General features: G+C 42.4%; 1 protein-coding gene across 1 annotated transcript in view; it reads left to right on the forward strand.

Annotated features, from left to right (window-relative positions):
- The window catches only part of ASH1L (ash1 (absent, small, or homeotic)-like (Drosophila)), a 60679-nt gene that overhangs the window by 35895 nt on the left and 3058 nt on the right, over window positions 1-21726 (forward strand). Inside the window, exons 6-26 of the mRNA XM_014961297.1 lie at window positions 390-484; window positions 3046-3119; window positions 4717-4762; window positions 4984-5092; window positions 5585-5791; window positions 6798-6944; window positions 8635-8743; window positions 9182-9343; window positions 9552-9646; window positions 9912-10069; window positions 11053-11205; window positions 11665-11719; window positions 11835-11967; window positions 12440-12688; window positions 13128-13214; window positions 13468-13558; window positions 18068-18206; window positions 18798-18970; window positions 19448-19614; window positions 20707-20747; window positions 21351-21652. Of these exons, the coding sequence (XP_014816783.1) occupies window positions 390-484; window positions 3046-3119; window positions 4717-4762; window positions 4984-5092; window positions 5585-5791; window positions 6798-6944; window positions 8635-8743; window positions 9182-9343; window positions 9552-9646; window positions 9912-10069; window positions 11053-11205; window positions 11665-11719; window positions 11835-11967; window positions 12440-12688; window positions 13128-13214; window positions 13468-13558; window positions 18068-18206; window positions 18798-18970; window positions 19448-19614; window positions 20707-20747; window positions 21351-21652 (2792 nt within the window). The remainder of the gene's footprint in view (window positions 1-389; window positions 485-3045; window positions 3120-4716; window positions 4763-4983; window positions 5093-5584; window positions 5792-6797; window positions 6945-8634; window positions 8744-9181; window positions 9344-9551; window positions 9647-9911; window positions 10070-11052; window positions 11206-11664; window positions 11720-11834; window positions 11968-12439; window positions 12689-13127; window positions 13215-13467; window positions 13559-18067; window positions 18207-18797; window positions 18971-19447; window positions 19615-20706; window positions 20748-21350; window positions 21653-21726) is intronic.

Raw genomic sequence — 21726 nt, forward strand, 5'->3', positions numbered from 1 at the left:
AGTAGTGACTTTATGGCCTTTCTTTGCGCTGTCAGTGATTGGGCACAGCATGGCAGGAGGGAAGATGCGAGTTGTGGGAGTGGTTTGTTTGGGTTTTTGTGGGGTTGGGGTTGTGGGTTTTTTCAGTCCTGTCTAGGATATCATTTTTGCCTGGGGGGCAAAGGAGCTGCCTGTTTGCCAGATCTGATCATGAGTTTTGAAAAATTACTGAAAATAAAATCAGTTCTGTTTTACCTCAAACCAGTACAAAATGGTGTATTTGGGAAGCAACCTGGAAATACATTTTTTCGGCCATTTCTATTATTCTTCTCTTGACTGACGTTCTGTGTTTTTTGCAAATGACAGATGTTCCTCATTCTGATGGTTTTTTTTGTCTCTGTCACCCACAGTCCGAAGAGCCGCCTCATACAATTAAAGAAAGAGAAGCTGGAGTACACTCCTGGGGAGCATGAGCATGGATTGTTTCCAGCCCCTATTCACGTTGGTGGGTACTTCTTGTGTGTACCAGTTGTTGGGAAACAAGTGTCACACTTACGGGACGGGGAAGTACTCTAGGCTTCACAGTCTTCCTGCCTCTCTCCCTTTTTGATTTTTTTTTTTTTATTTCATCCCCTTGCCAGGTTACTCGTGTCTTTCAGCGCAGGAACTTTGCCAAAGGTCATACTCTTCTGGTTGGGTTCTTCAGCGCCAAAAGTTTGACTCGAGAGGCTTGTTCTTTTCGGGCTACATGAACTTTGTTCTCATTTTTTGTTTATCTAAGAAAATGCCAGTCTAGTTTAAGACCTGCTTTAATTGCCATAATACTTTTGCTTAAATACAGTAGTGTCCTTTTCAAACTAATCTTACAGTAGAGTAGCCAGAGACAATTATGACCATTTGTTAAATCTCAAAAACTAAGCATGCAATAATAAATTCCCCCATGTCCCCATGGGCTTAACTATGACTGTCTTTACACGTGGATAAAAGTGAGGAAGAATGAAAAACTTAACCATTATATAAGTTATTTCATCCCTGTTTTGATGCCTCAGGTAGAACAGAGCTGAGGTTTAGGGTTTCTCTTTGCTTTAACCTAAGGCCAGTGTGAGCATGGGGAACTCTGGGTTCTGGGATGCTGTTCATGAGCCCAGTCCTGGACTGGGCTGCCTGGAGGGGATGGTTGTGAACCTCTGGACTGACGTTTTTGCAGCTCGTGTCATTTCCCAAGATAAACCAAGATTAATTTATTTTTCAGGTAATTGTTAATATGCTGTGATTTCTGACTTCAAGTGCTGTCATGCAAAGAGAGTTTGGCGAATTCCACATTGTTCAGTAGGAATATTTGTCCCATCAAATACAGATGTTTCATTGGTTTGTCTTCTTTAACGGAACTTTTTTGCTCCATACACAACTTCTACTCTCACAGAGAGGTCATAGCAGGTGAAGAGTTTGACAGATCTGTGTCAAGCAGTAACCGCGACGCAGGTTTCAGAACTGAAGGTGTTAATTTAAATTCTCAAAAGCATGACCTTTCTTAATTCTGTTTTGAATTGGGTCATACAACTCTGTTGCGTGACCGAGCCATCTGCTGGGGTCAGTCTGCAGTGCCACCGTCCTCCTCTCTTTTCATGAGGCCCCGTTGGTTTGTGGTTCCTGTGCTGGAGGTGATGCTGCTTCGGGCAGCTGAGAGCAGTTTGAGCACGGGGGTTCAGGGCTCTGCTGGCCGACTGCGCCGGTGCCCTCCCGACGAGGGCTGGGCACCTTCCACACACACCGGGCTCACGGCCAGGGCACCTGAAAGAGCCTTTTGTTTCTCACGTTGAGGTCACAGAAGTGAAAGCAAATTCCCGGCAGATTTAGCTTTCCTGGAACCTGCTATGGGTGACTAAAGCATTGAAAATAACAAGTAAATTTGGAGTAAATTGTAAGGAAAACATTACAATTTTTATTTTCCAGTGGTGAGGGTATGCAGGTGAGTTTACATGAAACCACAGACTATAGCTGAAGGAATGTTAAAGGCACTTGTTAATGTTAAAAAAAGCTGGGAAAATCAGGCCTGGGACTGAAACCCTGTCCTTAGTCGCTCTTCTTGCTGCAATTTTCCAACAAAATGATAAAGGAACATGTTAATCTTAGCTAGAACTAACCTCGCGCTTGTGTCAGACCTCAGGTCTTGTATTAGCAAAGTGTGGAACGGGTTAGTTTCCTTCTTTGGGGAAGAGGTTAGGGATGATAGTAAATTTTAGAATAGAGACAAAGTCTGCAGTGAAAGTAGTAATTCCTGGCTAAAGTGAGTTTCAGTTATTGCTGAAAATACAGATCGTCTTGAAGTCCTTCCAAAACATCGATGAATGTGTTTGCTAAGTCTGAATTCATTCTTCGGTCTCTTGTAAAGGTTGTAGGAACAGGCTTGGTTACTATTTTCAAAACTAATTTGGTTTCTCTGAGTACAGTAACGGGATTTACCACCTTGCATGAATTGTGCATGTGCATTTTGTTCTCTGTGCTATGTCGTTGTATTCACGAGAACGCAGAGGAGCTCAGGAGAAAGTGCCGACTTTGAGATTTCTACCCCAAAGTTCCTGGTGTTTCCTGTAAGGCATAGAGTCGTGTTCAGCTCTGGCAGTTATTTCCTGCTGTCCCTTCACTACCTGAGGTTCAGTCCCCCCTTCGGGGCTAACACCTGCAGGTCCTGGCTCCGCTCCTGGGGGTTTGCGTGGGGCTTTTGGGGTTCAATGGCGCCCGTGATTCTGTCACCGAGGCAGGAGGCGGGTCCCCTCTGCCACGTTCCTCACCAGTCAGCTCCCCCCACACCAGCAGCTTCCCTCGCGGGCCGTGGAGGTTTCGACCTGACTACAAAGCAGAGCAGAACACAAAATCTAGCGGCATGGAGGGCTCTTCCCTGTCCTGCCGCTGACAAACAGAGTGTTCTGGGAGGATTCTGCTTTTCTGCCTTTCCACCATCAAGAGGCCCTCACAGAATTTGGCAGGGAGCCTGGGAGCTGCTCTTTTTCCTCTTGGGGCAATGGGAATACGAGTGTGTGCAACTTACAAACCTTTTTGTTTCAGGAAAGTATCTCAGACAAAAGAGAATTGACTTCCAGCTGCCTTACGACATCCTCTGGCAGTGGAAACACAATCAGGTACAAGATAAAAAGTTCCTTGCCAAGGTTATGGTGGGAGCCTTAGAAAGAAAATAGCAGGGCTCTTAGATGAAAGCTGTGTTTATATATTGATGAATATTCTCGTTGCTGCCACTGGATGAGGAAATAAAGGATTTGTCTATGTGTTTAATGTGAAGAATTTCCATTATTCCATCTCTTTCAAAATAGCAATCCTGTGGGTTTCTGCTGAAAAAAAGTCATTAATTTTGCTGCAGACTTTTATTCTGGTGGTGTGCCTGCTCTCTGCCAGAGTCTTCTTTTAGACACGCCTCAGGAGAATTCAGATGTTCTGCCAACAGCACAGAGAAATTTCAGGCCGTATTTTTCTTGGATCAGTCCCAGCAGAGTGGAATTTCTTTTTCACTTGCAAGCTGAAATTTTCATACTGACGGAAAAAAGAGAAACTGCTCAACAGTCTCATTCTTTTTAAAGGGCTTTAAATATGTGCAAACCTAAAAATAGGATTTTTTTTTTTTTTTTACCCTGAGAAGTTTCCACCGAGTGATTTAACACAGGATTTAGGGCTGGAGGGTAAATCTGTCCCCAGCTCTAGAGCAAGAAAGCGCTCCCAAACCTGTAACTCAAGCCTGTCAGTGAGCAGGACAAATTCCAAGGAGGTTGTGGCTTGAGCTGCTCCATGTGACACCCCCAACAGCAAGCCTTAAAGCAGTGATCATGGACATTTCAGTCATCTACTGAAGATGACTTACATCTGCTTATCTATTCAGTATTCCATAAATAACAAATATGTGATTTATTTCCTTGCCTTTTTCCATATCTACCTGGAATATTGAAAGCCCTGGCAGAGCAGTTCTTTTTGCACAGGGATTGTTTGAACAGGGATTGTGCAGTGGTTTGGCCGGTGCCTGTTGCCACATACATTACTGAGGGAAGGCTGTTAACGCAGTCAATGTAAGCAAAATAGGTAATAATTTCAAACTATCCTTAAAGCTTGTTTGAAAGAATGGAATATATGTGAAGTTACAAAATGCGATCCAAGCTTCCCTTTTCCCTCCGGTCATCTCCATCTGCAGAGGAAGTCTCTCTAATTAGAAGATGAATCTGCATTTCTCTCGGCTCCTACCTGTAGTCACAGTTCCCACAGAATCACAGAATTGTTTAGGTTGGAAAAGACCCTTAAGGTCATTGAGTCCGACCATTTGATAAGCACCTTAATATTATTTCTTTTTCACTTTTTTAAGTGTCCACACATGGTAATTCCACCAAAATAGATTTAAATAATTACTCTTCAGTATTGAGAAGGACAGCATTGTTCAGAATGGTCTGTCCTCATCATACCTGTTACCCATTGTGCTCTGTTCAGAGAGCACGGAAAGAATAACCAATATATTGGAAAAACTGCTCAGCCAGTTCATAAACCCTAAGTTCTGCTTACTCAGGTACCTTTTTTGGCCTTTTTGATAATGTAGCCAGAGCCTAAAGAAGAGAACGCAGACGGGTTTTCTAGTAACGATTACAAAACTTTTGCATATGTACAGAATATAATTTCCCTGATTCTTTTGAAGAACAGATGCACTGAGGCAATGTATTAAAATTTTCTTTCTCTTCCTTGCAGTTGTACAAAAAGCCAGATGTCCCACTTTATAAAAAAATCCGTTCTAGTAAGTAAAATCTTATTACTAAAACATGTTAACTGTGGAATTTTCACATGACACCCCTCCTTTCTGTTGTGCTCTTCTTCCTGCCAGAGACACTCCCACCCTCTTTTTTTGCTTTATGTAATTGGAGTGAAAACATTATAGAGAAATAGTTCTATTTTTTCACCTGGAAAGAATTCTTTTCCCTGTTTGGGTTTGGTTTTTTTTGTTTTTCTTTTCTCCAGATGTCTATGTGGATGTTAAGCCTCTCTCTGGCTATGAGGCCACTACCTGCAATTGTAAAAAACCGGACGATGACAGCGGCAAGGGCTGCGTGGAGGACTGTCTCAATAGGTTAGGAACAGCTTAGAAATATAGAATCAGAGAATGGGTTAGGTTGGGTTGGGTTGGGTTGGGTTGGGTTTGATTGGAAGGGACCTTTAAAGGTAACCTAGTTCAACCCCCGGGTTGACTGACTATGATAAGAGAATTTCAATAAACGTATTATTTCACATCAACTAATAATACCTTAAGAGTTGTGCTGGATGCGACCCCATTAATCAAAGTATTGGTACAGAGCATCCCGGGGAGCTTTCTGCTCTGCGTATGCTCCCCTGTCTCTTCCTTCAGTGGAAGATCCCATGAAAAGCTCCATTTTGCTCTCTGAATTGCAAGCCAGGCTGGGGATCTTGGTGTGATTTTGTTATTTTGAAAAGAAGAAGCATTTTAACATTTTTTTTTTTTGTTTAGCAGAGAAATTACTTTTGTGTCATTATTCTTTTCTTGTATGATCGATCTAAAGGTATGCTATTCACCGTCCTTTAACTTCTTTGTTTTTTATTTTAGGATGATCTTTGCTGAGTGTTCACCAAACACCTGCCCTTGTGGTGAACAGTGCTGTAATCAGCGGATACAGAGGCATGAATGGGTGCAGTGCCTGGAGAGGTTCCGGGCTGAGGAGAAAGGATGGGGTATTCGTACCAAAGAACCCCTGAAAGCAGGACAGTTTATCATTGAATATCTGGGAGAAGTTGTTAGTGAGCAAGAATTCAGGTAGAAATATTTATTTGCTGCTTTGGCATGGAAGGCTCAATAAATAACTTTAGCATCTGTTATCATTGCTGGGAAATGCTTAAGCAGAAACAAAGGGGAGAGTAAGGCTGGTGGGGGTTGGGAAAGAAGGCTTTTCTGGTCACGGTCACAGAAGGAAAGCTTAGAATTCAGCTTTTTTGATCAACCACGTTTTTCTCAGTCAAGTAGAGAGGAGTGATTTAGTATTTGGAATCCATCTTCTGCCACATCTGCTCTGTAAATGCCAAATGCCCCAAGTGAATGGGAAGTGGATATGAGTACTGTGCGGGATTTGAGCTGTGCAAGGTGCAAGGTAGAACTGAGGGGCAGGAAGGGAAACGGGCTTTTGCAGATAGGTGTGAACTGAAAAGCATTAATAACCAATGAAAGAATGAAATCGTACTGGTGTTAACCACGTAGCATCCTCAGATCATTGAGGCTGGAGGGATACACTCGCTGCTCTCAGAGCTCCATCAGGAGGCAAGTGCCATCTTCTCCTACAGAGAGAACTGCTGACACCACGGACTCCTTACGGGTGCTCTCTTTCTAAAAAGAGGTGGCTGTAAGCCATGGATGTCATTCCAGAAATGTGTCCGGTCCCAGATAATGACAGGAAGAGGCTGATTGTTGTACACGTGCATACATAAACACACCAAAGAATGTATACTTGCATTTTCTCTTCCATACACAGGTTACCAACATGAAATGTATACAAATAATCTGCAGAACCCAAAAGGGAGCATTCCAGAAGAGCAAATTTCTAAATTCTAATCCAAGCTCTGTCAGTGGCCTTGACTTATAAAAATAGGTATAATAATGGTTTTCCTCCATCTCTAGGTGTACGGTTCTATAAAATATATAAGATTATAATTGCTTTTTCTTCCAAACCCTCTCTGAGAATTCTTGAGTGCGCTATTACTATGTTACTCCCTGTTTGCTTTGCAGCAACAAGCAGAATGACAAATAACTTTCCTGTGTTGCTTCCTAGGAACCGGATGATTGAACAGTATCATAACCACAGCGATCATTATTGCCTGAATTTAGACAGTGGAATGGTGATAGATAGTTATCGTATGGGCAATGAGGCTCGTTTTATCAACCACAGCTGTAATCCTAACTGTGAGATGCAGAAATGGTAAGAAAAATACATTCTATTTACTGGAAGACTGGTATACCAGTGACTAAGATATAGATAACCAGATCATCTAAGAGAATCTGGTCTGAAAATAAGGAGAGGAATCAAGCTGAGCAGTGTAAATAATATTTACTATCACACTTGCATTGCACAAGAGAAGTAACAAAATGTTTTCAGTTGTTGGATGTTTTGGAGAAAGGATCTAAGTTTTCTGCCAAGGCAAATCCAGTGTTGTTGTTTGTCGTACTGTTAACCTGCTGGGAATTTTGAAGCCTAGATAGTGGCGTAAAATAATCTGTGTGTATATATTCTTTCTTTCTAGCAATTCAAATTTATTTTTAAGGGAGGCAAACAGGAAGGTAGTCTGATTTCAGCACACCCTGTGTCATATCAGTTCTATGTTATGAGAAGAAATCCTGTGCCAGACTAGTAGGAAGTATTTCTGAGAAATTTGTAGTGAGAAACTTCCAGTGAAATAGGGGGTGGGGGTAACAGGACTCACCTGGGGTGGTGGCACAGCAGGGTGGCTTGGGGTTCTTGGGACAGAATCACAGAACCATATGGGGTTGGAAGGGACCTCTGGAGATCATCTAGTCTAACCTGCTACCAAAGCCGATCCACCCAGAGCAGGTCCCACAGGAACGTGTCCAGGTGGGGTTTGAATGTCTCCAGAGAAGGAGACTCCACCACCTCTCTGGGCAGCCTCTTCCAGGGCTCTGCCACCCTCACAGGAAAGAAGTTCCTCCTCACGTTTAGGTGGAACTTCTTATATTCAAGTTTGTGCCCATTTCTTCTTGTCCTAACCCTGGGCACCACTGAAAAAAGACCAGCCCCATCCTCTTGACACCCACCCTTTAAGTATTCATAAGCATTGATCTTCTCTTCTCTAGACTAAAATGACCCAAGTCCCTCAGACTCTCCTCATAAGGGAGATGCTCCAGGCCCCTCATCATCTTTGTAGCCCTTTGCTGTACCCTCTCCAGCAGTTCCCTGTCCTTCTGGAACTGGGGAGCCCAGAACTGGTCCCAGTGCTCCAGCTGGGGCCTCCCCAGGCCAGAGCAGAGGGGCAGGATGACCTCTCTCAACCTGCTGGTCACACTCTTCTTGATGCTCCCCAGGATGCCATTGGCCTTCTTGGCCACAAGGACACGTTGTTGGCTCGCGGGCATCCTATTGTCCACCAGGACTCCTAGGTCTTTCTCCTCAGAGTTGCTCTCCAGCAAGTCAGCCCCCAACCTGTACCAGTGCAGGGGGTTATTTCTCCCCAGGACATTCCAGTGGATTTCAGCAATAGTAATCACATTTTAAATTTTAAAATTCAACAGACAATGTAAGTGAAAGAAGTGGAGAGGCAATCAATTTGAGTGTGTTTTGTGAAATGAGGCATGATGTTCAGTGTAAGCTTTTGATTTAGGGCGAGGGCCTGAACCTCAGCGGTTGATAAGCAGATCTGCTGTGAGACCCAGGGTGGTTTGTAGCAGAGCTCCCTGCTCTTTGTAAATACGGTGTTCACTTTATTGGCTTTCAAAGTTTATTGTAAGAGATAAACAAGAGAAGGGTACCAATGAAGAGCAAGCATAATCCAGGGTACAGCAGAAGTGTTGCTTCCTGTCTCTAACACTTCCACTAAGTGGACAAAGACAATTTTCTTTTTAATTATTGAGAATATTTTATTGTATTTTCCCTGCAGGTCTGTTAATGGTGTTTACCGGATTGGATTGTATGCCCTTAAAGACATGCCTGCTGGTACTGAATTGACTTATGACTACAATTTTCATTCATTTAATGTTGAAAAACAGGTAAGGATCTCATTGCAAGACCTTGAAAAAACTCACCAAGGACAAACAGTTCTGTAAAATTGAAGGTCGATTAACAAAACCTGTTGTGTTGTATTGGACAGAACAGGTTATTTATAATGAGAGAGAATTGAAATGGTTTGTATTCTATTTAAAATAATTTCTCTTCTCTTCTCTTCTCTTCTCTTCTCTTCTCTTCTCTTCTCTTCTCTTCTCTTCTCTTCTCTTCTCTTCTCTTCTCTTCTCTTCTCTTCTCTTCTCTTCTCTTCTCTTCTCTTCTCTTCTCTTCTCTTCTCTTCTCTTCTCTTCTCTTCTCTTCTCTTCTCTTCTCTTCTCTTCTCTTCTCTTCTCTTCTCTTCTCTTCTCTTCTCTTCTCTTCTCTTCTCTTCTCTTCTCTTCTCTTCTCTTCTCTTCTCTTCTCTTCTCTTCTTTTCCCCAAAGCAACTCTGCAAATGTGGTTTTGACAAATGCAGAGGAATAATTGGGGGTAAAAGTCAGCGAATGAATGGACTTTCAAGCAAAAGCAATCAACTTGTGAGCACCCACAGAAGGCCTGGACGGTCAAAAGAGAAAAGGAAGTCAAAGCACAAACTAAAGAAGAGAGTAAGTAGTGAAGACAGCTTTTTTCATTGATTAAGGTTAATAGGAAATCAGTTTGTGCCATCACAAAAAGCTGTGTATTTGTATATTTTAAACTTCAGAGAAATACTGTAGAGCAATACTACAGGTTCTGTCTCGGGGATCTACTGGTACCGCTTTGCTAAGTTCTTGGCACAGTTTTTCCCATCTATCAGAATGATCTGTTTTCCAGAGGGGCCACATCCCGGAGGAACCCAGTGAGAGTGTGAACACGCCAACGAGGCTGACACCGCAGCTGCAGATGAAGCCCATGTCTAACAGAGAAAGGTAAAGGATTATTTCAGTGGGATTTTCCTCAGAAATAAGGCATTGTGCAAATGTGGAAATTATTTTTTTTCTGTAAGATAAGACATCATTAAATACCTGAGCAAGCAGTTCTTAGTTCTCCTTTAACTACCTAGTGTGGAATTCCTCTCCACTGAGGAGAGAAGGCACAGAAGTGTAACCTCTGAATATCTGTCTCTTTCCCCACAACTAGGAATTAATTTTACAGTAGGAAGGTGATTCTTGAATGCTTTTCTAATTTCTACAGGAATTTTGTTCTGAAACACCATGTATTTTTGGTACGAAACTGGGAAAAGATTCGACAAAAGCAAGAGGAGGTGAAGCATGTCAGTGATAATATCCATTCCACCTCGCTCTACAACCGCTGGAATGGGATCTGTCGGGATGACGGCAACATTAAATCTGGTGAGGCCAACACAGATTCCTCAGGTTGCCCCTTGGAGCACCTACGTGACATCCCCATGGAATGTTTAAGTTCATTCTGTGCATAAATCAAATGTAGAGTTACTAAAAGATCCATTTGTTTTTTGTAATACATTCAGGGAATGCTCTAGAGATAAAAATACCTGTATGTGTGATTGTGGATGGATACCCTTTACACAGCAGAGCAAGACAGAAGCTCTTTGACTATTTCAATGTTGATTTTTTTGCATTAAGGGATTCTGCAGTTTGTCTGAAACACTTAATGCTTAAGAATGAGAACTTTGTGCTATATAAACCGTTTGTCTGGTTGCTGGATTGGTTTGTGTTCCTCCAGCAGCCCTGAGGTCTCAAGTCCTGACTCCCATTTCATCAAGAGAGGTTTATCAGAGGAGGAGGATGATATTTAACATTTCCATGGTGGGACCGTCACAGAGAAGGGCTGTTTTCTGCTTTCTCTATCCCTAGACCAGAAACAGTTGTGCTGACTTTGAAAATTGTCATTGATCCTCGATAATTCGATGGGTTTCAGGCCTTTAGAGAACAAAGCTTTTTGGCATGCAGTCAGTTATGGGAATGAGACAAAATACGACTATCAGAAAAAATGTATTAATCCTGCTCCAAAAATAGCACTCTATTTGTAGGACCATAATCTTCGCAGCCCTGCAGGATTTGGTCCCCACTCTCAGGTACATGAGAAATTGGGAAGTGTTTGGGGTTAATTCAATGACATGCTTTATTTGCTCCAGCAACATCAAATACTTTGAGAACCAGCTTAACCATTTAGATGAGCTGTAAGCAGCAAGACACGACTTGGGAATATGAAATGGAAGCCTTTTGCTGTAACAGCAGCTTAGAAAACACATTCATTTTAATAATTGGTGGTGGAGTTGCTGGATTGGAAAAGATGCTGTAATTTGATCTTTAATTTTTTTGTTTAGAGATAATCCTTTTTTGCCCTCTTTCAGATGTCTTCATGACCCAGTTTTCAGCCCTTCAGACCTCCCGCTCTGTGAGAACACGACGCTTGGCAGCAGCTGAAGAGAATATTGAAGTGGCTCGCGCTGCCCGCCTAGCACAAATCTTCAAGGAAATATGTGATAGCATCATATCCTATAAAGGTGAAGGTGACACTCCCAAAAAAATCTCCATGGAGACTTTTTCAGCCTCTGGAACAATGGACTCTGAATAGAAAAGACTAGAAAAAAAAAAAAGGAGTTTATTTCAGGATGTTAAATAACCTGCCTTTTTTTTTCCCCCTTTCTCCTGCTACCGGTAATCACTTTGCTTTATCCTCAACCCCTTCCTTTGCCACCAGAGTCTGCAGATGTTGCTGTCCTTTTAAATTGATTTTTCAGTAGTTGATCATACTGGTACAATTGACAGAATTGCAAGGAGGGCATCCTCTGTTTTGGTGCATGTGGTCCCGTTACAGCAACCAGCTTCTAGAAATGCAAAAACATTTCAGTTCCTTGTGCCTCAGAAGAAGAGCCTTTTTCTAACCTAGATTGAATGTTAGTTACTCGTCTTCTTAAGTTTTACTCAAGTAAATGTTGGTAAACTGTGTGTTCCTGTTACAGACTCCTCCAGACAGGCTCTGGCAGCTCCCCTCCTGAACCTGCCCCCAAAGAAAAAGTAAGTACTCGCTTCTCAGAGCAACCCATGCTTTTCAGCCATGGTTTTCTATAATGGATTTGCCCAGCTCTGAATTGCTAGTGAAAATGACATTGTGCATACATTCCCATTGCAGAAATGCAGACTATTATGAGAAGATCTCTGACCCGTTGGACCTTGCCACAATTGAGAAGCAGATCCTGACTGGCTATTACAAAACCGTGGAAGCTTTTGATGGGGACATGCTGAAGGTCTTCCGGAATGCAGAGGTGAGGTGCTCTCTGTCTTTAAAGCCATTGTATAGCAACTGGGGTTGTACTCTGATTTAATTCTCTTGCTGACTTGCAGTAACAAAAGAAGAAAAGTATTTTAGAGAAAGAGAACTTGTGATAATCTGTTCCTGATAGCAATTGGTAGCAAGTTCATAGCAATTAATGTGCTTCAGCTCACCCTCGGTTCTCTTGGTTGCCTTAAGTCAGAGGGTCAGGAACATGCATGAATAGCTGACCTAAAGCAATTTCACTATCTTCTGGAAGAGGTACCTTGGTCTTCAGGGTCGTATGAGAGATACATGGATCTGCTATTGGAGAGAAGGGAGGAGATGGACGGGTGTATTCCACGCTTGTGGGTGCAACTTTGGGGCAGACACCTGTAAGGGTGCACACAGACAGTGGGAATGCACCAAAAGCATCAAACCTGGACAAAAAAAGACTTTTGTTTCTTTGTTTTGTTTTTATTCAGAAATATTATGGCAGAAAATCTCCAACTGGGCGTGATGTATGCCGGCTACGGAAAGCATATTATAATGCTCGCCATGAGGCGTCTGCCCAAATTGATGAAATTGTGGGAGAAACAGCAAGTGAGGCTGACAGCAGCGAGACATCAGTCTGTGAAAAAGAAAATGGGCATGAGAAGGACGAGGATGTGATCCGTTGCATTTGTGGCCTTTACAAAGATGAAGGACTCATGATCCAGTGTGAAAAGTGCATGGTGAGGCAGGGGGAGCACAGGATGGAGCCTGCTGCTCTTTCTCTATTCTTCATAACCAGTTGAACTTTTACCAGCAGTTTCCATGTAGCTCGTGGCATTTGTTACCTCTTCAGACTTTCATTTTCACTCTAAAAGAATTGAGAGATTCTGATTTCGCAGAGGAAATGCAACTTGCATTTCTATATATAGGAGCTAGCACTTCTTTGAAACTCCCAGCAACTGCTGTCTCTAGGCAAATTAATTTGACCAATTTGAGGCTTTTACACAGACATGGGGATCTTGTCTGTCTTCTGACATAGTCTGGAATAGTTCAAAGAAACTCTTGAATTTCCTTTCAGAATTTTGTTCTGTTGCTTTCCTTAATATTTTTTGAGAAAATGAAATTTCTTGAATAAAATCTATCACAGGAATTTCTAACTGGGATGTGTTTGTTTTCTAGGTCTGGCAGCACTGTGACTGTATGGGTGTGAATTCGGACGTTGAACACTACTTGTGTGAGCAGTGTGAACCTCGGTCTGTGAACAGGGTAAAAAAAAAAGTCTCCTCTTCATTACTACAGTTATAAACTAAAGCAGCTCTTGCATTTATATTTATTGAGGTTGGCAAGACCATTGTGAGATTCTCACTTTATAATGTTGCTTCTTCAGTTTAGATGTAATCACAGTGGCAGTTCTTCTCTATTCACTTCTGCACATTTCCAAAAGGGTTTCAGCCCCATTTTTGCACTGGTGATGCTGGACATCTCACAATTTCCTTCCCTTTTTCTTTTCTTCACCCAGGAGGTTCCCATGATTCCTCGTCCACATTATGCCCAGCCTGGCTGTGTGTATTACATATGCTTATTACGGGATGATCTGCTGCTGCGCCAAGGTATGTGCTTACTCCGGTGGCTGCTGTGATTTCCATCAGATAGGAGCGTGCAGAGATTTCTGGCATCATCCTGTTTGAAATGCTTTTATCTTTTTACAAGTAGAAAGCTGCACTCTGCTGTTATGGGAGTGACACATAGTAACAGCTCTCACAGGCTGGTTATGAAGAAACAGTAATTACCTTTAGCACAGACTGGGCTCTCCTCCTGGCCAGAGAAGAGCCAGCTTCTGGTAGTTAACATTTAGAAGTAAAGGCAAAGGTGTTTATTAGGTCTTTAGTATTTTAGTGTAGAACCGTCATTAAAACATCCAACTTACTGCTTGTTTGTTCCCTGAATTGTATCTTTCTGGACATTGCTTCAAAGCACTGAGTCTTTCAGAGGCAGCTACACAGCCACATAATTCAGTTCACTGATTTATTTTATTTATTTCATCCTACAGATGCATACAAGGTTAGAAAGAAGCCTATGTTATTATTAAGAGAACTGCTCCTTAATGAGTAAAACCAGCTGGTATGTTTGCTAGAGGGGAATGAGAGGGTCTTCAGGAAAGTGAAGAATTAAAAAGGTCAAAGAACAGCGTGTTCTTTGTGCCCTGTGCAGGATTCTAGAATTTGCATTCAGTCTTCACTTTTGATTGTTGCTCTGCACTGTCTGTCCTGTTCAGCCGTTTGGTTTTCTCATTTCTTGTGCTGTGCTGAGTTCCTTGCTGGAGAGGAACTCACTTTCTAGGGCTGTATCAGTACTTCCTTTTATGTTTTCCTTTAAAATGGATTATGTTTTAGCAGGGTTTTGTGGCATCTTCCAGTCATTCATAGCATTAAGGTAATTTTTGTCACAACACATAATATTTCATTTGCAAACCTCTAACATGATCTTGGTGACTTCAAATAGAGAAATGTTAGTCCTTATGTGGGTAAACTCCTTGTCCCATCGGCAGAGGACAAAGGAGACCAGACTGTCCCTATCAGGAACCAAATGCCTCTGCAGTTATAGGGAATAGCTTAAGCCAGGTGTGTAACCAGAAGGTGCTGGAGAGGAACACGCTGCTACTGGAGAGAAAGGGGAAATCCATGGATTCATTGCTGGTCTCAAGTTCTCCACCAGAAGTTCTGAAGCACGACACGTGCCTCTAGAAATTGTGCTTCAGGTGCACAGGCACATACAGCATCTTGGAGACAGCAGAAGAGAGAGTTTTTTACTCCCTCTAGTTTCTGAAAGGTCATGTAATTCACAGGTTCCAGGGCAAAAGAAACCACAGTGACCTTCAGCCCTGCAGCCACTGTCAGCATAGACTATTACCTATTTCCTGTACGTTGTATATTAGGGAGAGGCTGATCCTAAGATAAAGACTGAAAGTGCTTTTGACCATTGCCTGCTTTGTTAGCTGGTCCACCCTCGCTGCTGGGGAGCTGTGTCTGTACATTGAATTAGTTTGTTTTCCAGAGAACTCATGTTTTTGAGGAACAAGGCTGAAAAGCTTCCAACTGTGTGAGTGCACACACTCTACTGCGATCAAATCCCTCTATGTGAGTGAGGGTCCTTCAGTCTCTGGTTACAGGACTTGGTTTTTAATTTCTTGATAATTCTACTTGACATTATTGAGTTATATATGACAGACATGCTTCCTCTGCAAAAAGTACCTACCACATAAACCCAGGAGATGATGCAAATAGACCTGATCAATTGGTCCATCACATCCTGCAGAGGGAACAAGGGGTTCCACCTCAGGTGTGAGCTGAGAGAATTCAAAACAGATCTTGGAAAACCCACATGGCCAGAAACTGTCCTGTGTTGTTATCTCTGATGCAGCGGCAATGGCAGCCACATTTTTTCCTTGAAAACATGGAACTATAATCTCCCTTTTTGAGACAGAGGGGTAGCTGTTCCAGAAGTTAGTGACATCTGGAGAAACTTGAATTGAAATCAAGCTTCCTGATCCTTAGGTCAAGAGAGTATCTGTGTACTAGAGTTGCTATATTCTCACTGAAGAGGTAGGGAAGGAGAGTTGAAAGTAGGTAATTTAAAATAATAGCCCAAAATAGGTGGGTTTATTTACCTTCTGCTTGGGGTCAGCAGCTGCTCTCAGCACATACCTTATTTTTTTTTCTCTACGGGTCTTTTAAAGAAATGAAGGAGGTAGGTTCCTTAAAAGTAATCCTTAACTTACTAAAATTAAGATGTTACTATCCCAGCTGTAGTTCAGATAGTCAGAAGAGCTAATACAAATCGTGAGTGTGAGCTAATCACCAGCAAATGCACACTGAGCCCTTGAAGAGCTTGTGCTCTGCTACCTCACCTGCAAGCCTGGGTCGCTCTCTGTAGCCCATCATTCACCTGATGAAGCTACAATAAAATCCTCTCCTTCCTGCAACCACAGCTTCTGTTTGTTTAGTAGGGATCCTGGTACACCTAAAGGTTAAAAGGTGGCTTCATGGTTGTAGGCAATGCCAGTGGTTTAAATCAGATGACTTTTTAATAGTGCAATGTATTGTATTCCTGTTACAGTGACAGGTAGCAGCATAACACCTGAAAGCAATTTTTGCATATGAGGAGTCCTTAGGACTTCTAAATTTACACAAGATTGATAAATGAGATTATATTATGAAAATATAATTATGTGTCCTTCACTTTAATCCTAACTTTGGTTGTAAGCTAAGGGAGAACACAACTGAGGCCACATTGTGCTTGGCGGTTCCCCAGCATCTTTTCACTAAGCTGTGACAGTAACAGAGACCAAACCTGCTCATTAACAACCAGGAATGTACAGGGAAGAAAAAGGGACAGAACTGCCCATACACAAAAATAACTGTGTACTTAGGAGAAAAAAATCCGGAAGTCATTGCAGTTCAATGGAAACATAAGAGAAATGTTCAGCATGAGTCAAAAAGGCAAACTGAGTATTGGAAATTATTACAAACAAAATAGAAAAAGTAATTGTGCCATTCTGTAATCTACAGGGGGGGGGGGGGTCTCTTGCACCTGTGTGCATGGCTTGTCATCCTGTCTCAAAACAGAGCATCTTACTAATTGTGAAAACAAGCACAATGACAGGGATGATGAGATCTGAAACATCTTTGCTGTGAACAAAGTCTGTGCAGATGGTCTGGAGGGTGGTGTGGGAAAGGCCTGTGGGATCGGGGGTGTTTCAGGAAAGGGCAGCAATGCAGAAATTAGGGAACAAACACTGAAATTAGCAGGTAACATATTTAAACAATAGGAAGTATTTTTTTACAAAACCATAACTAAACTGTGGAAGTCATTGCAGCGGGAAGTTTGAGAGGTCAAGAGTATAAATGGTTCCCAAAAGATGAGACAAATTCTTGGAGGAAGGATTAACCTCTGCCATTTGTGCCCAGCCTTCAGCTCTAAAAGTCCGTAAAACAAAGGTTAAAAGAAGCCTGAAGGGGATACAATGGGAAGGCTTTTCCTATGCGTGCCTTATTCCTACACTTTTTCCTCCTAAACATCTGCTACTGCCCACTTTCCCAGCTAGAATACTGTGCTACGGGACCTTTGATCTTACCCAGGGTAGTTTTTCTTAAGCTTTTGTGTCTTGGGACCACCCAGGTTTCTGTTCATTGAGAGGTAAGTAACAGAAAAGATGGAATTGTTTTTTAAATACTACGTACTAAATCCAACAATAGTTTCAGTAATGCCTTGAGTTTCCCAAATGTTGTCCCTCTGAAATTCTTCAGGTTCTTTGTGAATGTTACTGATTGAAGCTTTTTCCCTAAAGGAGAAAGGCTTTTTGTGAAAGGCTTTTTCCCTGAAGGAGAAAGGCGCTGTGCTTTCACCCTGCCAGGGCACGGTCCTCGGCACAGAGAACGGAGCAGCACGAAGTCAGAACGGCAGTCAGGCCTGGGGGGTGGAGAGGAAGTACTTCTAATGCCATTTGACAGATCAGAGCAGGGAAATTAACAAGTTAATTCCTTTGTGGGATGAAATGAATAAATAGAAGTTATGGGGCATGTTTACAGGTTGCACTTGGGAAAGACATTTTTAATTGCCCCGAGTGTCATTTTGTTCATCCCTTTTTGAGTTCTGTTTACCTTTCCTGAGCTATGTATCTTATCAGAGTTCTGCTGGGGCTTGGGGCTTCTCAGTCAATTATTTATTTTCTCAATAATAATCTTCTCTGTAAGTATCTTCTCTCTTAAATCTAAAGATTTATTCTTTAAACATCGCAGCTGTCACTAATTTCTACGCATTTTCCTAATCAAAACTTATTTTTTTACATATCCTGTGGTCTGTCATAATTGATTCATTACACGTTAGTATTTTCAGTCTGGTACAATTAGAGTCATGTTTAGTTCTTGCTATAAAGCTTTTGTGAGAATGAGTGTGGGAACCTTGCCTCCTTTGGCGGGTTCTGCGTTGCTTTTGCATCAGTCTTTACAATTAGGTAGCTCTGTCACACTCATTTTAATGAACCCATTTACTCCTCTCTTTTTGATGTGCTGGACTCATGAAAAGTTCTTTACAGGTGTGTCTTTTGTGCCTATTGCCAGGTGACTGTGTTTACCTGATGAGAGACAGCCGTCGCACTCCCGATGGACACCCTGTCCGGCAGTCCTACCGACTGCTGTCCCACATCAACAGGGAGAAACTCGATATTTTCCGCATTGAAAAACTCTGGAAAAATGAGAAGTATGTTCAAAGCGTCTCTTGAATTTGAGACATTCCATATACCTACCTGTCAAAACAGTAATTTTGTGGAAGACTTGTCATAGCTTAAAAATGCAGGACTGAACATGCCTTGGTTACAAAGGCTTGATGTTTTCCTACTCGTTTCTGCTTGTTCCACAACTGAAAAGTAAAAATATGCAAGGTTGGAGGTTTAAGCAAGGGGTAAGAGATACAAGTTGATGCACTTTCCTCACTGTCAGAGCAGGCTGAGAATGCACAGCGACAGCTGAACTGGCTCAGCTAATGATTACCAGCTTCCTAAGCCACTGTAAATGCTCAGGTGTGTCTGGCCCATAGACAGCAGCACAGTGGGTCTGCTCTGTTCACAAAAATTACACTAGGAATATTCCTCTTACTGAAGGGGATCAAGCTGAATGTGTAATATTCATGTGACTTTGCTTTTCATCACAGTCATTGCAAAACTGGAAGATAACTAACTTGTAAATGAGTGGAGGGCATTAAGTAAATTTGTATCACGGGCTTATAGAAATTGTCTTTTTTTTTTTTTCCCTTCTGTTTCTCTCTTTCTTTTACCTTTCTATCTTCAAACAGAGAGGAGCGGTTTGCATTTGGTCATCATTATTTCCGTCCACATGAAACACATCATTCCCCTTCTCGAAAGTTTTATCACAATGAGCTCTTCCGGGTGCCATTGTACGAAATTATCCCCTTAGAGGCTGTGGTGGGAACGTGCTGTGTTCTTGACCTATACACCTACTGCAAAGGTAAGGAAACTGAATGGGATGAGAAATTAAATATAATACACCTTTCTAATAATGTGGGAAGCACACTAAAGTAGTAACTGCAGTAAAAAGTCTGTAGGCAATGTTTACAGGGTATCAGAGCTGAGGAAGCGCTATTGCTTTAGCACTGGGCAGGGGTTCTGGTTTAAGAGGGTCAGAGCCAGCAGCAGTGTGGGGCTGTGATGGGCAGGGAAGAGAAAGTGATGGCAGCTGAGAATAGTTTTTGTAAAAGTTTGGGTACTATTTGATGAGCGTATACAGGTTTTCCTCTTAAGTTGAACTAGCAATGTGTCCCCTACTGTGATTCTGAACCAAGGAGAACAAACAAGCCCCGTACTGGCTCGACCAGCCCCCTGATTCTCTGATGCTGTGTGCAGCTTGTTCCTCCCCTGGTACACCATGAGTCCTCTTGAATCTGATATACACTTTTTTCCTACGTGCTTTGTTTTGAAACTGCAGGGAGGCCAAAAGGTGTGAAGGAGCAGGATGTATATATTTGTGATTACCGCCTTGACAAGTCAGCTCATCTCTTCTACAAGATCCACCGGAATCGTTACCCTGTCTGCACCAAGCCCTATGCCTTTGACCACTTCCCCAAGAAACTCACGCCCAAGAGAGACTTTTCAGTAAGTGTTTCTCCTCTTTGCTGCCTTACTTTTTAGTGGGAGACGGAACATGTTTTTGGGAAGCTCTCGGCTCTCCATCTGTGAATGAAGCTGGGTAAACCCAAGGAAGCTGACATGTAGGCAAAGAGTCTGGATAAAACGTTGACAAAGCAACTGTAGTCAGAGAATACACAGGTCAAAGACATTGAATGAATGGTGATGTTTAAGTTTAGAGATTGTGGTTTCTGACTGAAATCTAGATGCTAATTTCATTTAAGCCACTCGAGTGAAGGAAGTCATAAAAATCACTTTTCAGCTGTGATTCTGCAACTGTATAATAATCGTATGTGTTGTAGGGAGAATCACACACATACACAGAAGAAGTTTGTTTGTCTGTGTCAGGCTTTCTTGCCTTTGGTGTAATTACTCCGTGTCTTAATAAACTTGCTTAAAAAATGATACCTTTGAATAGTGATTCCCAAGACAGAAAAACATTATTTTCTATTTCCATTTCCCAGCTCTATCAAACAACATACTGTTTGCTTTATATGTAAATCTCACAGAAAACGGATCTCTTACCAAAAAACCACAGGGCAGACAGGCGGCACAGTTTCCCTTAACGTCCTCCATCTGAACATCTCTTCATTTCACTCCCTCCTTTTCCCTGCTTGTGTGGAAGCAGCAGCTCTTGGCTGTGCCCGTCCTCCTCCGCGGCGCTGCCCTCCCTCCCAGCAGAGGGGTTGGACCTGCACATCTTCTGCCGGTGGGCGCATTTCTTCGGGGAAGCAGAAAGATTTTTGTAGTGACTTTAGGGATGGTTTCAAACTTCTGCTTTGCAGAAGGCAAAGGTTATTTTTATCACGAAGTTCTATGACTTGAAATCTATTGAGAACACATGAAGAATCAGATAATAAGTCTGGCTCTAGTTTGTCCTTATCATATGATTCTGCCTTCTCCTTTGACTTTGTCTGATGTGTGAGAGGTGCCAGCCATGCACTGGCATTCCTGGGGTTGGATGGGCAAGGCCCCTATTGGTTCTTCCAGAATAGACCAGCACATTCTTCCACTGTGAATTTTATTTGGTATTTACCATAATCTTTATTGTTTTTACAGCCTCATTATGTACCAGACAACTACAAGAGAAATGGAGGCAGGTGAGTCTTACCTACCAGATTGTTCATTGAGAAAATCCCGTTTGTCTGGTGTCCGCTCTTTTTCCTGCCCATTTCCCTTGGGCACTATGTAAAGACTAAGTTTAAATTATTGAAAGAAATCCTCTAAACTTTCAAAGAGATAAAAGGGAACAAGTGAGGAGGGGTAGAACATGCAAGCAGCCTTAGTGTTCCTTAATAATGAGGAATAAAGAGCATCATCCTCCCTACACGGAGGGAGGTGGGATCCCTGACCAGATTGCCCGTGTTTGCACTCCCTTTGAAAGCGCCCATCGAGAGCCATGCCTTTGCCAAGAAACATCACTAAGTGCTGAGCTCAGCTAGTCTGGAAGATCAAAACCTTCCCACATTGAAATAAAAAAGCAATTTGTTTGTATCAGACTGCATTTGATGTCACGCAAACAAGGTTATGGGCACAGAGCCTCCTGTTGACAGCAACTGGTGGGTTGGAATGCGTGTGTTTTGTTGGATGACTGAGATTCCAGAAAGCCCCCTGCCTGCTGAGAGTCCCTCACTCACTGCTGACCGGCCTTTCGGGTGAGTGTCCGAAAAATTGTGGTATTTAAACCCTTCTTCTCCTGCTAGATCATCCTGGAAAACAGATCGCTCAAAACCACAGATTAAAGACTTAAACCAAGAAGAAGATTCTCTTCCACTTATTGAGGATGTGTTAGGAAACCAGGATCAAGCTTCAAGCGAGATGCCGAGCCTGGAGGAGCCAGAAAAAGAGGCAGTTTCTAGTGAGACCTGTGAAGCTAATAAAAAGGTGGAAGAAAGCAATTCCGACACCAGGCAGCTGTGCACTCCAGAGGAAAGGCGGCACGTCCAGAGAGAGAGACTTAATCAAATCCTGCTCAACCTCCTAGAGAAAATCCCAGGGAAAAATGGTGAGATTTTGTGCTGCGATTGCACAGTAGAGTTTCTTCTACAGGTTTCTTTTCAGTTCGCTGAAGATCCTGTT

This window comes from Calidris pugnax, unplaced genomic scaffold, assembly GCF_001431845.1.
Source record: "Calidris pugnax isolate Ruff unplaced genomic scaffold, ASM143184v1 scaffold371, whole genome shotgun sequence".
NCBI lineage: Eukaryota > Metazoa > Chordata > Aves > Charadriiformes > Scolopacidae > Calidris > Calidris pugnax.